Genomic DNA, 15,633 nt, shown 5'->3' on the forward strand with positions numbered 1-15,633 from the left:
AACAGCATGTACTGAATTATAATTAAGCTAAACAGATTCTTTTTCTATTAGAGTTAACAGCTCACTTTTGAATTATTAATTGCTGTGCTTTTGAGAACAGTTGAGACATGTTCTGACTATAAATCATATTCATATCCAGCAATTCTCTTCACTATATCTGTACTTCAGCTTGAAGGTCTCAAATCTCATAATGCTTACAAATACTTACAAATCTATAATCACTTTGGAAGAAAGTAGAAGGGGAATGCTATATAGCATCTTTGGAAACTTCAAATAAAAAATGAAAGAGACCCTAATTTGGAATGGTTCCAGTTCATTTGCTTTATCTGTTATCTATAGTCTGGGTTCCTTTGAATGGCTGTTTTAATCTGTGTTATAAAGCTTTTTATATTGATTTATTTATATGTTTACCCAATATCAATTTAAGAGCTATTGTTGTAAGACAAGAATTGGCAGCATGGGGTCCTATGCCCACTTTTGTTATATTTTGAATTGCTTCAGATCCGTACCAGTGAAATCTGACAAATCATTGACAATTGGGGGTATGATTTCTCATGATTCTATTATTTTAAAATTTTGCACCTTACAAAAAGCTTTAAATGTTTTTTTTTTAATAACTTTAGGTCCCACAAAAAAAAACCCACATGAAAAATAGAAAATTATGGCTCCAGCCACTTGGATTGTACAATCTTACAACCCTGCCTAAGATGAAACTGCTCCAAAGGGCAAGAAAAGAAAAGAAAGAAAAGAGAAGAGAAGAGAAGAAAAGAAAAGAGAAGAAAAGAAAAGAAAAGAAAGAAAAGAAAAGAAAGAAAAGAAAATAAAAGAGTAATACTTTGAAAGTATAGCCCCTGACCATGAAAAATTTCTTGCCACTCCTATAAAGCAATTAGAGTAATACAATTACAATTATGCAATTCTACAAATGAATCTTAAGAGCTTGGTTATGAAAGTGGTTTGGATGAGAGACAATCTGAAATTATCTGCAAGCTACTCTTACTCTATACTTACTTATTTACACTGGAATTTCAGTCATTAATAGAATTAAATCTCATTATGTTCGATTAGCTTATTGACAAGTGTCTATAATTCCACAGCCTTACAATTTCCTTAGGTTTGAAGAATGTGAAGAATGCTAAGCTGCAATAGAAACGATATTTGAGTTCTGAGAAAGTAGAAAACATTAGAAGGAAACTCAACTATCCACCTTGATTGTGTTAAGTATGTATCGAAGTAGAGAGGAGTTTTGTCAGCTGTTGACAGCATTAAAGTACATTTAAGACTCTTAACGATCCTATTTCCTGATCTTGCCTTTCTTGAAGGGCTGATAGTAAAAATCACTGCATTCATATTAACAATCCTATTTAAAAGAAAAGCTTCATTAATATGAAATAGTAGTTTGCAGAAGCCATACTTTTTTTAAAAAAAAAAAGGTTCCAGGTGCTAACTTTCTGATAAAAGAATCACAGTGTAGTTTTTGTAGAGTGATACAAATGTTATCCTGTGATAACATTTGATAACAAATACCATACTTTCCGGCCGGGTCACCTTATACGCCGGAATATATGGTAGTCCTTCTGTAGCTATCTAACAAAGATTTTGTGGAATCAATGGAAGAAAAATAATTTTATAAAATAAATTTATAAATCAAATAAATTTTATAAATAAGCATGGACAGGAAAAAAAACATTGGCAAAACAACACAGGTCTATGACAGCAACAGTGGGAACTTTCTTCATATACATTTCTCTTTGCGTTTTACAAAGAGGGCATTTTTTGCCCTTCCCTCCATTGGAGATAGTCTCTGTTTGATTGGAGGGTATCAGCTTGAGGAATGATGTTCTAGATTTAGAACAATATTTTTCAAACTTGGCAAATTTAAGTTGTATGGACTTCAACTCCCAGAATTTTCCAGCCAGGTTGGTTGGAAATTCCATATGGGAAAAGAGAATTCGCTACTTGAATTGTAGTATTTTTTTAAGAGAAAAGAAAATTCTAATGCAACAGGATTTAGTAATTTTGCCCTTCTTTGGTGACCAGATGGTTATCCTCATCTCTTCAACAGTCTGCAGTCTACTCATTTCAGTTAAATCCCACGCAAAAATATTTTGAAACAATGATTCTCATTGAGCTTTTTCAGTAACAATATTACTGTCACTGTACCAATTCCACCAAAGTGGAGAAACTGCTGGAGAAGCTGTCTTTCTCCTGGAGAAATGTTTGCCACAAATGGTCTTAGCCAAGATCTCCACCCACAAAATTGCTTTTCAAAGGCCATTGGAACTCATCTTTATTTATCTTGAATCCTAGCCAATAAATATTGTATGATGTACATTTCAACCAGTCTGCAAAGGGCAAATTATTTTGGACCATAGGAATGAATCATTCTTTCTGTTTTCTCCCAAAGCACATTTTAAAAAAAACCTGCATTGACATGTTGACAAGCAAAGTCTATTTCAAAAAAATCCAACATAAGATCTCTTCAATCTACACATTATATTTCAGAAAAGATTAGCCTTGCCACTGCTTGTATGCATTAATTCATCATTATTTGATCATGTATATTGCTATGAGTACATTAAACATATAACTCTGTGGTCTCTTGATATACATTAAATTTTGGGGGGCAAGTTTTATTATTCCTAACATAAGAGCTGGAGTCTTTCAAAAGCAAATGTTGTTATGACCATCATTTAAATTAAGGGATATTGAGGCCATAAATGTCCATTATGATGAATGGTGTCTCTCCAGGAATTCATCTACTATCAAGACAGAGCTGGTTCAATATTAAGCCAACTCAAGTAGGGTAACAGGAATGTGTATAACTATGGGGAATGTACCATTGCTTCAAGCTAGGTCAGTCTAGTATATTATTTTAGTGATATTACGTTTCAATGTGAAAGTATCATTTTATTATGTTTGTGCTATTTTTATGTTGTTCTGGTCTAAACCTATAATAAACTAAACAAGTTTTGCCATTGCAGAAGGACTTACTCAAGAGTGATACTGTAACTGTTCAGCTTGCAAAGCAGTGTGTTAATCTGAAGATTACACTAGCTAAAGCAGTCTTTCCTAAGCTGGTGTCCTTCCATATGTGTGTGACTGCAGCTCTCACAATTCCCAGCACTTATGGGATAGATACAGTATTCCAGCAAATCTAGAGAGCAGTAGATTGGGTGAGGTTGAACTAAAACTTTAAATTGACTAATTGCAAGACAGTGGTTTTAACTAGGACATTTTAGAAAAAAATATTACCATGATTAATATTATGATTATATGTGTTGTAATTAAGAACATATAGCTGTCTGTTTCATTGTCTTCATTCATAAATATTTCCTGGCTGATTATCTTGCAGAGTCATCAAGAACTTCATGTCAGTGTCATGATATGGAACCAAATTTAATTATTGAGAGGGAGCAGGTAAAAGCAGCTATAGATTCTGTAAATGCATATGAAAGCTTGTACCTCTTGGTTTCAAAAGAATGAAGGCAATATGAAATAGGCAACAATGCCCTATGAACTTTTCTCCATTGTAAAATCCATTTCAGAGATTCTGTTTTAGTACTTTATTCTGTCAATTACTTTAAAAGGAAGATGATCTTTAAAAACCTAAGGAATTTGTTAAATAAGTCATTTTTTTTAAATGAAAAGGAGGAAAACAAAGCTTTATTAGAGCTTGTGCATCAAACCAAAGGAAGTTCAAACTGTAGATGAAAAAGAATTGAGCAAGAATCTAGCAGTAAGAGGAGCTTCACAAAGAAGGAAAAGCTGATAAGTTCACTTTGTGGGTTTAATTCCCAGAGACATGAACTTGTTCACGGGACGAGATCACTTTTCCATCTTTTATCTCCTCAATAATTGTGCGAATCTGACGGGTGGTTTTGGATCCTGCAGGGAGACAGAGGAGGAATCAAAACTTAATTGCAAAAAAGAAAATAAAGTGACAAAGAATTCCACCATTCTTTTCTCCAGCACCCAGGTAAACAGGATTTTTTTGGGGGAGGGGAAGCAAGGCTAATGTTTCACCCAAGTGATTTCTTTTTCAGAGCAATTATATTGAATGTTTTACCATTTGGAAAGAAAAGATAATGCTCTGCATTGATTGAAAGTTCATTGGATGTTCATTTCAAGAATAGTGCTTTGTTTACAGAGAATGGAGCTGGTTTCTAAGGCTTTTATACTGTTATTTGATAATTAAATAACTTTTGGATACTTTTTCGTGTTAGAACCGAGGCTGAGTAGTTTAGCATAATCTATTTGCTTGCAGGGGGCAGAAGAGAGGCTTCATCTACTTATTTGCTTTAAGCATCAGGCTTCTAGTCTGGCAGTATTAATACCAGGGTGTTTAACTAAACAATTAATAAAATAATAATAATAATAATCAGGGTAGAGGCAAAGGAGCTTAGGCTGGCTAGAGTTAGCCTGCTAGATCCAGTGAGAACAAAACACTTATATATATTCCCAGCAATGCATGTTTATAAATGCAACTGGGATTCATCTTATTCAACTTTTCCTTAATACGTCTTTTTCCCCTCTTTTTCTCCTATTTTTCACTCAACCCTCTCTATTTTTCTTAGGCAAAGTAACTGTGTCATTTTTGCAGAGTACTCCAACAGTGGGTCTTCTTAATTTCTCAAAACATCTCTGGCATCAGCTCAAGTCTTCTTTCTCTTAGGAGGATCAGGAAGGATGTGATCCTATTGATCAGCCATTGACATTGTGCATCCAGTTTTCTTCTACCAGAGTCAAAGCTCTGATATGGGAGAGGTGAGATAAATCTAGTCCGAAAGAGGGGATTCAAAGACAGATCTGCTCAAAGGACAGATGACCTTCTGGTGCATGCTTTTAGAGGCCATAAGATTGTTACAATCATAGTTACAATCATAACTAAAAGAGTAAACAATAGTAATTGACAAAGTTGTGACCCAATGTATGTTACAATCTCTTTTCAAACACATAAAATTTAAAGCCATTTGAAAGCCAATGTTTTAATCAACCTAAGGATCTTCCCATTCCCCCAATATCCTTTTCTTCTATCTCCAAATTAGGTGACCAATTTGCCACTTGAGAAAACTTGATGTGCTGTGCCTTGGAAATAAAGTCAGCAAAATTGCCATGCTTCCGTGAGGGCAGTGCTGACAGTTTCCACAGTACCTATTTGTAGAATGAGGAGCAGGGAAGAGAATTTTGTTACCTACAAGCATGAATCCTGCACTAAAAACCTCCATGGCTGCCTGTGTTAGCTAGAAAGTATGAAGCATGAAAGAATGGAGCCATAATAGCAGTGCAGTTGTAGCTGCAGCCTGACAGGCAGGCCTTCTATTGCAGCTCACTGGTGCAGATCACAGAGCCCAGGATCCCCATGCTGTGAAATTTCAGAAGTTGCCATGGGAATTTCTACTACAACAAAAAACAAAAACCAGTGGCTGCCAAGTGGGGTGATGCGTTCACTTAGATAAGGGGTGTCAAACTGCCAGCCCACGGGCCGGTTGCATCCTGCGTAGGCTGCGCCCACCCCAGCTCTGGCAATGCAAAAAGTTGTGATATGTCACGACACATCACATGACATGGCAAGTTTGACACTCGTGACTTAGATAGTCAACACCGAAATAGTCAGTAGTTGAACATAGCCCCAGGGCTGATGGAAGCAACAGTTTTGTCTTCCTTAGTTGTTTTCCATGCAATATAGAATATTTGCCTAACAATTGGGAAATGCTAGTTTTCTAATAGATAGATTGCCTTTTTTCAGACTCAGCTGACTTAATGGTAGACTGACCCTGATATATTGTATAGACAATGTTGTGAGGACACATCTTTCACCAATGGCAAGGAACTCAATCTGCAGCTGAAGCAGGGAGGTGTGGGTGAGATGATATGGGTGGGCCATTGTTTTGGTTGCAACAAATCGTCACCTTGTCTATTTATTTTGCAGATCTAGATTCTCCAAGAAGGAAACTTTTAAAACTAGAATAGATTCAGGCAACATACTAATTAAACATCAAAACTCCAGTAGATCCTTACCCTCTACAGCTGATGAGTACTGGGGAGAAATACTACATGAAAAGAAGAAGAAGAAAAAAAGACCAATTAGAGAAACATAAAAAGCAATGCAAAAAAATGCAGAAGTGATTGTCAAAGTTGCTAGTCTTTAATAAGAAGGAAAAATGACACCTGATCTAAGTCTGATTTAATTCATGATAATTTTTTGATAATAAAATTACAAGAAGTATTTTAGAGTGCTGGACACTTTAGTCATAATCATTACATTTTCATTTGTGCCCCACTACTCTATTGATAGACTAGTAAAGGCAAAGAATAAAGAATAAGATCTTGTTTGAGTACCACCTTTGTCATTAATTGTATTTGATTTACAACCATTGCAATCACAATTGCCCAATTTAGTGTATTAATAATATGTACTAACAAAAGTTTGAAATAGTGGAAGAGCTACAAAAATCATTTTAAATAATTACTGTTAGTCCTACCGAATAGATTTCAGAATATATTTCAGAAACCCTACATTTGGTGAACCCTTCAGTGAATCTTACTCTGGTAGTCCTCTGACCTTCACCATTTTCCCTATTAGCCATTTTGAGTACAAATGATAGGACACTTTTGACATACTAAGCTTCCTCTCCCTCCAGCAGACGACGATAGGTGGCAATCTCCTGTTCCAGGCGTGTCTTGACATCAAGGAGAATCTTATACTCATGGTTCTGGCGCTCCATATCACATCTCAAGGTAGCCAGCTCCTCTTCCACATTGATGATCAGACCCTGGATGTGGGCAAGCTGAAGACTATAGCGAGATTCTATGTCAGCCAAAGTCCCTTCCAGTGCTGCTTTCTGGGAAGAGAGAAGTGATAAAAAGGAATATAAACTTCCTATTTTGATAAACAAGCCCTTGCAATTTGGGAAAAACAAAACACTAGATTACAAACTATTATTTACTGAGCCGAATGGTTGGATACACATATTATTGGAAACCAAAAGCAAATCAACCTCATAATGGATTAACATAATAATAGTGTAACAGAATCCAAAAGTGCATGTAGCCCCCCCTCCCGAAACTATTGGATATAGCTGCCAGAGCCATTAAGTTTTCCTCTATATTATAAGAGAATAAGAACATTCTTCACATTATTTGTACAGTGTTTATTTGATGTTTTAATTTATTTTTTTTTAATTAAAAAGACATTTATTTCTGTCCTACCCTCACCCACTTTTTTGTCATAGCTTTATCTCCTTTGGTAGTTTTATATCCAGACTATCATTCAAAAGTCAAATACATCTTCAGCCTAACACAATTGCCCATCTCTAATTTAGCACAATATATCAATTCAGTATAAGATTCTACAAAGTTTTCTGGTGCATTGCTTAAGAAAACATGAATTGTGGGAGGAAATGTATCCCCTCACTCACTCAAGAAATCTGCCTGCCTGGACAACTTACCCACAGGGAACCTCAGGACACTCTTTGAAAACAATTTAACTGAGAGGTTATTGCATGTAGGATGATGCTGTTGTCAAAAATATACCATTCTTATATGTATAGTAACTACAAATAAGTGTTTGGCAAGAAAAACTGCCTCATTTTTTGCCACCTATTTTCATTCTGTTTGATAAAGAAAGAATTGGCTTTTGAAGTTTTATTTGAAAGAACAGAGAACGTGGATAAAGTTCTCTAGAGAAGAGTTTGACATTGTGGGTAGTTATGAAGTGGCCAAAGAGCATGTAGGAATGTCCCAGCTTTTATATCCCAGTTAACTTTCCAGAAGTCTCGAGCTATAGGGAGAATAGGAAACGGCCTTGGAGGACAGGAAAAAAAAAAACCACTATCAAGGCAATAGTCAAATAAGCATGGATTGAGCCCATTTCAAGAAACTAATATGAGAAAACAGACAGGCCCCTCTACTTCACATGAAGATATGGTAAGGGAGGGGGAAACAAATTCAGACTTGCAAGATTCAGTTTCCATAACTATTACAGTAAAAGTAATTCTGATCTACCTGGCAAAGTTTTCTTGGATCGGTCTAGTTTACAGGGCTGACAGCAGCTTCCCTGGATTTCCACACTAGGAATACATTCTTAGTGAGGATGTCATAAAGGGTTTTCTCTCCTGGTGCTTATTTAGATTGGGAAGTCAAAAAGGCTTGAGTATAATAGAAGGGTATGTTATAGAGAGCAGCAACATAAATGGACGACTCGTATCATCTTCAACAGTAAAATCAGCTGAATGCTCAACAGGCTGAGAATGCAGTAGAAAAAAAGCAGTTTCATTCACAAGGAAAAAGGCATCTTTCAACACAGAAATACAGAGCAACTCAGGGAAGAAATGAGGGCAGTTTTGTTCTCTCAATGAAACAGAAACATATTTTGCACAATGCTGTAGTTTTTTTACTTAGAATATAGAGAGGGCAAAACAAAAGCAGGTTTGGTTCCTGTACCGTGCTAAGCTGGGCCTGCAAGTCTATCTCTAGGCCTTGAAGGGTGCGTCGCAGTTCTATGACTTCTGATTGGCCACTCTGCAGTTGTTCCGTATTGATGGCAACTTCTCGATTCAGCTCTTCAGTCTGTTAAGAAAGAACTACTGAAATGTCATGGTGCTCATATCAAAATAGTCAACTTGCTTTCAAGAGAGTATGTTTGTCTCAAGGAAGTCCCCTACCTTGCTGAAGAACCAATGCTCAGCATCTCTGCGATTCTTTTCTGTCAAGTTCTCATACTGTTCTCGCATATCTGCCAGGATCTTCGTCAAATGGACACCAGGAGCAGCATCCATTTCCACAGTGATTTCTCCACCCATTTGGCTTTGAAGAAGTCCCATTTCCTGTTTGAGAAACACCCCCCAAAAAGTCCTCCTGTTAGCCTGGATAATATCAGTGTCTACAGTATTTCTAAAATAAGTAATGTTGGTTTACTTTATTTAGCATGTGTCAGATTTCAATCCATCATGATATTTAATTTTTGTTTAATTGATTGATTTATATTCTAGTTTATTTGACCATCCATCTACCCAAGAAACTTTAGATGGCAACCAAGATGAAAACAAAGAAATGTTTTCCTTAATATTTGCTGAACATCTAGGGAAATATGTTCCTGAAGTAATACATATAGATCAATAAGTTATATTCCCAAAATAACAGATAAATACTTTGGAATAGATTCATACCAAGAAAAATAAAGCATTAGTAATCTTTTTAGATGTAGGGAAAGCTTTTGATAACTTGTAATGGCATTTTTTATTAGTAATATTAAATAAAATCAATCCTGGAGAAGAATTCCAAAGCTAAATAGAAAACGGTTACCAACAGCCAGCCTCAAAGATTACAGCCAGTGGAACATCTTCTGCAAACCTTTCCATAATCAAGATACCAGACAAAGATATCTTTATAAGAGGCCTCTACTCTTTCTTTTATTATTTGTGATTGATTGAGTAGTATTAAAAGACAAGATTCAAAAAGACTAACAGATATAAAGCCTCAAGGAAAGGAATACAAAATGAAATGTTATGCAGATTATATAGTATTAGTTATTCACACAAACATATATTAGTCTGCTCTGTTTGCTATACTGTAGTCAGTTGGCTTTTGTATGCAATGCAAGGTTCTGGTTGCTGCCTGATCATTACAGGTCCTGGTTATTTGAGGGACCTCTTGTCTCCCATAGTATCTGCCCACTAGATTGATCTGGCTAGCATGGCGCATTCAGGGTTTCATTGATTAAACAATGCCATCTATCAGGATCCTAGAAGTGCACCTTCTCTGTAGCCTTGCCCGCCCTCTGGAACATACAAGAATCAAACAGCTCCCATCTTGCTGGCAGGTATTTAATACTTTCATAGGCTCTTTGACTAGGCCTTTGGCCAGGACAGCTGGCACTCCTTTTTTCCCCTCTGGACTGGTTTTCTTTGCCATAATTGTTATTTTGTCCTGTGGTTTTTGTATGTGTGTTTTTGTATTGTTCTTTGTTTTTAAGTGATTTTAACAACACTAAACTGCCCACAATTAGTGTGAATCAAGTGGCATATAAATTTAATAAATTATTATGGTTTGTCACACAGTCAGCCAAATGAATTTGACATTTTTAACCACCTACTGTATCAAGTACTTCGCAAGAACCTGGGATAGGCAGGTGTGGATCTTTGTTGATGTTAAAGGTATGATTGCAGGGTGAAGGTGTTCCCAGTAAAGCTGCCTTTTGCAATTGACAGATGATGATTTTTGTCAATACCAGTGTTATTATTATTGTGATAGCTGATGAAAACAATTAACAGTTTTGGTGAATTTTCTGAATTTAAAATTAATAAAAGATTCTGCACAGAAAGAATCCAGATGCCTGATAACAAAAAGTGTAATATCTGGGATTGTATGACAAGTTGCAATAAAGATATATTTCAAAATAATTATAATAAGTTACAGAGAGAAATTTAAAAAACAATATATTGAAAAGTAGAAAAAATTTAAAAAAATCTTCTGACTAGGAAGAATTATGCTCCCAAAATTAACATATTACCCAAGATAAGCACTAGAGCAATTATCGAAGATAATGTTTTATTTCAAATGGCATACATTTTAAATCTGCAAAGAAAAATCAGTAGATGTATATCAGTGAGAAAAAAACGAAAATAAAATTCAAAAATTTACAGGATTCGAAAGGCAAAGTTGGGTCTTATCACCATGCAAGCTGTCATGATTAACAGAATGGATAAAATCCCAAGTAGCAGAATGTCAGTATTAAAAGAAACTGGCCTAGCTAACAGGATTTATGTATTCATGGAATTTCATAGGTATTTATTATATAAGGAAATAAAAGAAGACAAAATCTAAAAGGGCATATTCCAAAAAAAGATAAAACTTAACTGATGTTGTGGACTAGAAGAGAATGACTTGCCAAAAGTCACCCAGTCAGGTTTTTAAGAAGAGGCTAGACCAGTGGTTCTCAACCTGTGGGTCGGGACCCCATTTGGGGTCGAACAACCATTTCATGGGGGTCGCCAAACCATGCTGTCCACCATTTTGTTCCCTTTTCCCTAGCTGTCCTACTCCCTCTTATTGGTGGCCACACCCACTTGGGGGTCACCACAACATGGGGAACTGTATTATGGGGTCATGGCATTAGAAAGGTTGAGAACCACTGGGCTAGACAGTCACTTGTCTGAAATGGTATAGGTCCTCCTGCTTGAGTAGGGGCCTGACTAGAAGGCCTCCAAGGTTCTATTCTATTCTATTCTATTCTATTCTATTCTATTCTATTCTATTCTATTCTATCCTATCCTATCCTATTCTATTCTATCCTATTCTAACCTAGTGTCTGATATGTGATATAATATCTGGTCATTATAATTAGTACCTATTCATAACCTTATGCTCTATAAATTTATCAGAATACTTTTGAAGAGCTTCAGTTAATGGCCATCAAGGATGGACATTTTAGGATGCCCAATAGTTTGCAATTTAGAAAAATTGCACAGAAGATGTATATTCCCTCTCAAAAAAATAGAACCTGGGATTATCGTATGAAGCTGAGTGATAAGATATTCAAGGTAGACTAAAGAAAATACTTCTTCCTATAGCATACAGTTAAACTATATGCCTGTTGAACTCATAGTGGGGCTGCATATTTAAATTAAGGGTCTCTATGCAATTCACACAATACATTATAACTTGCCTATGAACAAGGTGATACAGATAAAATGGAACAAAGCACGAAGCATCAGAATACAGGTAGTCCTCGATTTACGATCACAACTGAGCCCAAATCTTCTGTTGTTAAGACATTTGTTAAGTGAGTTTTGCCCCATTAAACAATCTTTCTTGCCACAGTTGTTAAGTGAACCACTGCCGTTGTTAAGTTAGTAACATGGTGTTATGTGAATCTGGCTTCCCCATTGATTTTGCTTGTCAAAAGTTTGCAAAAGATGATCACATGACCTTGGGACACAGCAGTAATCATAAATATGAACCAGTCACCAAGGGTCCAAATTTTGATCACATGACTATGGAGATGCTGCAGCTGTCGTAAGTGTGGAAAACAGTCATAAGTCACTTTTTCAGTGCCGTTTTAACTTTGAATGGTCACTCAATGAACTGTTGTAAGTGAAGGACTACCTGTACACATTTGAATTGTCAAATCAAGTAATGAAGAGTCAAGAGCAGGCAATTGCTGAGCCGAGGTGGCGCAGCAGTTAGAGTGCAGTACTGCAGGCCACTTTAGCTGACTGTGTTCAGCAGGTCAGCAGTTCAAATCTCACCGGCTCAAGGTTGACTCAGCCTTCCATCCTTCTGGGGTAGGTAAAATGAGGACCCAGATTGTTGGGGGCAATGTAAATATATATATATATACATTGCTTACTGGTGTACACCACTTAGAGAGTGCTTGCACTTAAAGTGGTATATAAGTCTCATAAATAAATAAATAAATAAATAAAATGCAGCATGTTCATATGTGAATCAGGTCAAAGTCTTATTTCGCACATAAAATCACAAATCCAAAGACTTGTTTGCACTCAACTATTCAACAGCTGTGATGCAAACTTTTCAATGGGGCACTGTCTGTTATATATTCTCTTCACAAAACATTTGCTATGAGTGCAAATATTTTATGGATTACCATAAAGTATAAACTAATTGCAAGTTCACACTCCCCATTTTAACAATGTGTATGCTATGTGATGGTGGCAGCGGTATATCTTACCTCTTCATGATTCTTCTTCAGGTGAAGCAGCTCCTCAGTGAGAAGTTCAAGATTCTTTTCTAGGTGAATCCTGGTTGAGGTTAGATCATCCAGAACATTGCGCAAGCCATTGATGTCAGATTCAACACTCATGCACAATGCCTGTTCTGTCTCAAGCCTAAAATCAGAAGGGATGACTGAGTGATGGTGAAAAATGTAGAAGAGATGATATTTGGTCCTATCATGATGATGGCCTTGATGGCAACCCTCCAAACACTTACTTGTTTTTGAAATCATCAGCAGTCAATTTTGCATTATCAATCTGTAAGAGGACATCGGCATTCTCAACTGTGGCAGAAAGAATCTGAAAGCAGCATAGAAATGGAATGAAGAGTTTCTATAGGAATATCTTCACATTTGAAATTTCTGGGCATGCAGAGTATCTATGTCCCTCACCATAGAACAGCTGTAATCCTCAACTCTTTAGAGTGTTAAGTAGAGTAGAGCTTCTACCGTGATTGTAATGCTCCAAAATCAACATCATAGCTTAGTAAAAGTCTGATCAGCAACTTGAACTATTGAGTTCACCTGTTACTTTAGAGAAAGCACAGAGAAAGCACAACATTTCTCCTGGAGTTGCAAGACTCATGCCACCTCATTCGTGAAAACTCCTCATTTGTTCCACCTCCCTGGTGCTCAGAGTTGACCTTCCCTTTAATAGACAAGACACTTTGATACCTTGGAGTTGAACTAACAGTGCTGAATGTAGAGAAATATTTACCACTTCTCCAATATGGTATTTTTTTAAAGGAACCCTATAAATGAATAACATGTCCTATCCAAATGCAAGATACTTTTAGCTTTTTCTGTAGCATAAAGCTGAATGTCCAAGAGAAAGTATATAACAGAGGGAGAGAAGAAGCACTCACCCATTTTTTTTTCTGCACCAAATTGATTCCCCCCCCCCCAAAAAAACCAGCATTTTCCTCTGTAAGGCCACTGAAACTTTGCCAAGGTATCTCAAATAAAAGTTCCTACAGCATTGTTACTATGTTGACTGTGAACACGTCACATAGATTTTTTTGAGCTAATAAAACATCTTAAAAGATTTCAAGCTTAAAATGTAATGGATTGTGCAAAGCTATCAAAGTTAGCTTCCCATATTAGCAGATTGTTTCAAGACATAAATAATTCTCATTTAATTGCCTGTACTACAATCTACAGTAGATAATCAAGACCTACACTCCCAAACTAAGATTTGTTCACTTCTATATTTAACTATAAATATGCTTGATCTTATATTTATCCCTCCCTTGATGCCTTGTCTACTTCCTTTTTGGTCTTCACTCCATCTGTCCCATATTTAGCTGGACTTTAGATAGAAATATTTTTTTTACCTTCCCTATAATGAACAAGGCTTATTTATTATGCTTTTCTAAGCTTTTCAAAATGTATTTTATATTTATACAGTTTTATATTGCACAGATTTACGGAGACCATAACACAACAGTGAGATGAACAGGCTATGTCATTTCTACACAAAGTCAACCTTTGTCCAAAAATATTGACTCAGTCATAACACCAACTTGATGTTCATACACACTAAAAAGACTAATCATTTAACATCTTACAGTGTAAAGGAATGCTTTGTCCTGAAATTACAAGGAATAAAAATGAGGATTAACAAGAAAAACATTAGCCCTCTCCACTCACATAGCAATTAAATTCTGGTCCCTTAAGACCAACTTGAAAAAGAGAAACCAATCAAAGGAGTCACTTTTGCTAACTGCTTTTCATCTGCTACAATATCTTTTTTTAAAAAAAAGTACTCTGCCCAATGCTGTTGCTAACAAGTGCTTGTAGGCATTTGTTACTTACAATCAGATATTTGGCATGTTTTTCTTTATGGATCCCCCTGAAATTTTCTTGCCATACCTTGCTCCTCAGGTCCTCAATTATCCTGAAATAGTAGCTGTAGTCACGGTCTGGACCAGGTGCCTGCTTCTGGTACCACTCCTTGATCCTGACCTCCAGGCTGGCATTAGATTCCTCCAATGCCCGCACCTTGTCCAGATAAGCAGCCAGGCGATCATTGAGGTTCTGCATGGTTTCCTTCTCGTTCCCAGCCAGAAGTACATCACTTCCACTTCCACCCACAAAACCACCAGTTAATCCTCCTCCAAGACTTCCACTAAGGCCCCCACCATGGCCACCAGCGAAGGTGCTGTAGTAACTGCTGCCCCCGGAAGTACCACCCAAGGTCTTTCCAATCCCAGAGACACAGCGAGCATTAGTGACTGAAATACCACCAGCTCCACCATGACTGCTAGAGGCATGGCAACCTCTACCAAAATGGACCAGGTTTTCTCCACTAAAACCTACAGGTCCTTTCATAGAGGAGGAGGAAGTGCTAGTGTAGTGCCTGATGATAGTGGACATCTTGCCAAGGAATGGAGCCACTTAAACAACTGCTCTGTTAAATTCTGAAAGGACTGAAAAACTAAGAGTTCTCTCTCATTCCCGGCTGCTTTTATTCCCACTGTGGGGGCGTTATGTCAAAGGCCCTTTCTTTCCCGTGCATTCCCCAGAGCTTTCATCATCTCAGGCATCAAAGCCAAATTCTGCAATCGTCACTTTTTTTCCCCTCAGTGGCCTATTCATGTATTTGTCTCTTTCCTGCAGATACACCTTGTCCCATAAAAGGTAGTTTTGTGTTTCCCTTTTGGAGTGTGCCTCAGAAACAGGACTAGCATTGCTCAAGGGGGTAGTTGAACATGACAGAATTTTTATGTTTAAAATGCACCCAGGGAAAGACAACGAAAATGCAGTCTTGCAAAGGGGAAACTATCACATCATAAATGAGAGTCTATAGAAAGCCTGAGGCTTTTTACAATTATTGTACAAAATCTGGAATGTTGGCTGTTCTGAAGGCTACCTTATAGATTGCAGATTTTACAGAT

General features: G+C 36.8%; 1 protein-coding gene across 1 annotated transcript; it reads right to left on the reverse strand.

Moving 5' to 3' along the window:
- Nucleotides 1-3,633: 3,633 nt before the first annotated feature.
- LOC120312807 (keratin, type I cytoskeletal 14-like) lies at nt 3,634-15,168 on the reverse strand. The gene is made up of 8 exons (XM_039354005.1): nt 14,609-15,168; nt 12,955-13,037; nt 12,695-12,851; nt 8,667-8,828; nt 8,446-8,571; nt 6,625-6,845; nt 6,022-6,053; nt 3,634-3,888 (listed from the first exon to the last, which is right to left on the reverse strand). Exons 1-8 carry the CDS (start codon nt 15,110-15,112, stop codon nt 3,791-3,793), a joined length of 1,383 nt encoding a protein of 460 aa, XP_039209939.1. The 5' UTR covers nt 15,113-15,168; the 3' UTR covers nt 3,634-3,790.
- Nucleotides 15,169-15,633: the final 465 nt, after the last annotated feature.

This window comes from Crotalus tigris, unplaced genomic scaffold (genome assembly GCF_016545835.1).
Source record: "Crotalus tigris isolate CLP2741 ecotype Arizona unplaced genomic scaffold, ASM1654583v1 scf7180000018544.1747854, whole genome shotgun sequence".
Lineage (NCBI taxonomy): Eukaryota > Metazoa > Chordata > Lepidosauria > Squamata > Viperidae > Crotalus > Crotalus tigris.

What these genes read in the sequence shown, in the direction of transcription:
- LOC120312807 (XM_039354005.1), bottom strand. Translation starts at nt 15,112, where the DNA reads ATGTCCACTATCATCAGGCACTACACTAGCACTTCCTCCTCCTCTATG. An exon ending in AGCATTGGTTCTTCAGCAAG is followed by an intron (nt 8,572 to 8,666) that starts GTAGGGGACTTC and finishes CTTTCTTAACAG; the next exon opens with ACTGAAGAGCTGAATCGAGA. An exon ending in GTACTCATCAGCTGTAGAGG is followed by an intron (nt 3,889 to 6,021) that starts GTAAGGATCTAC and finishes GTCTCCCTGCAG; the next exon opens with GATCCAAAACCACCCGTCAG.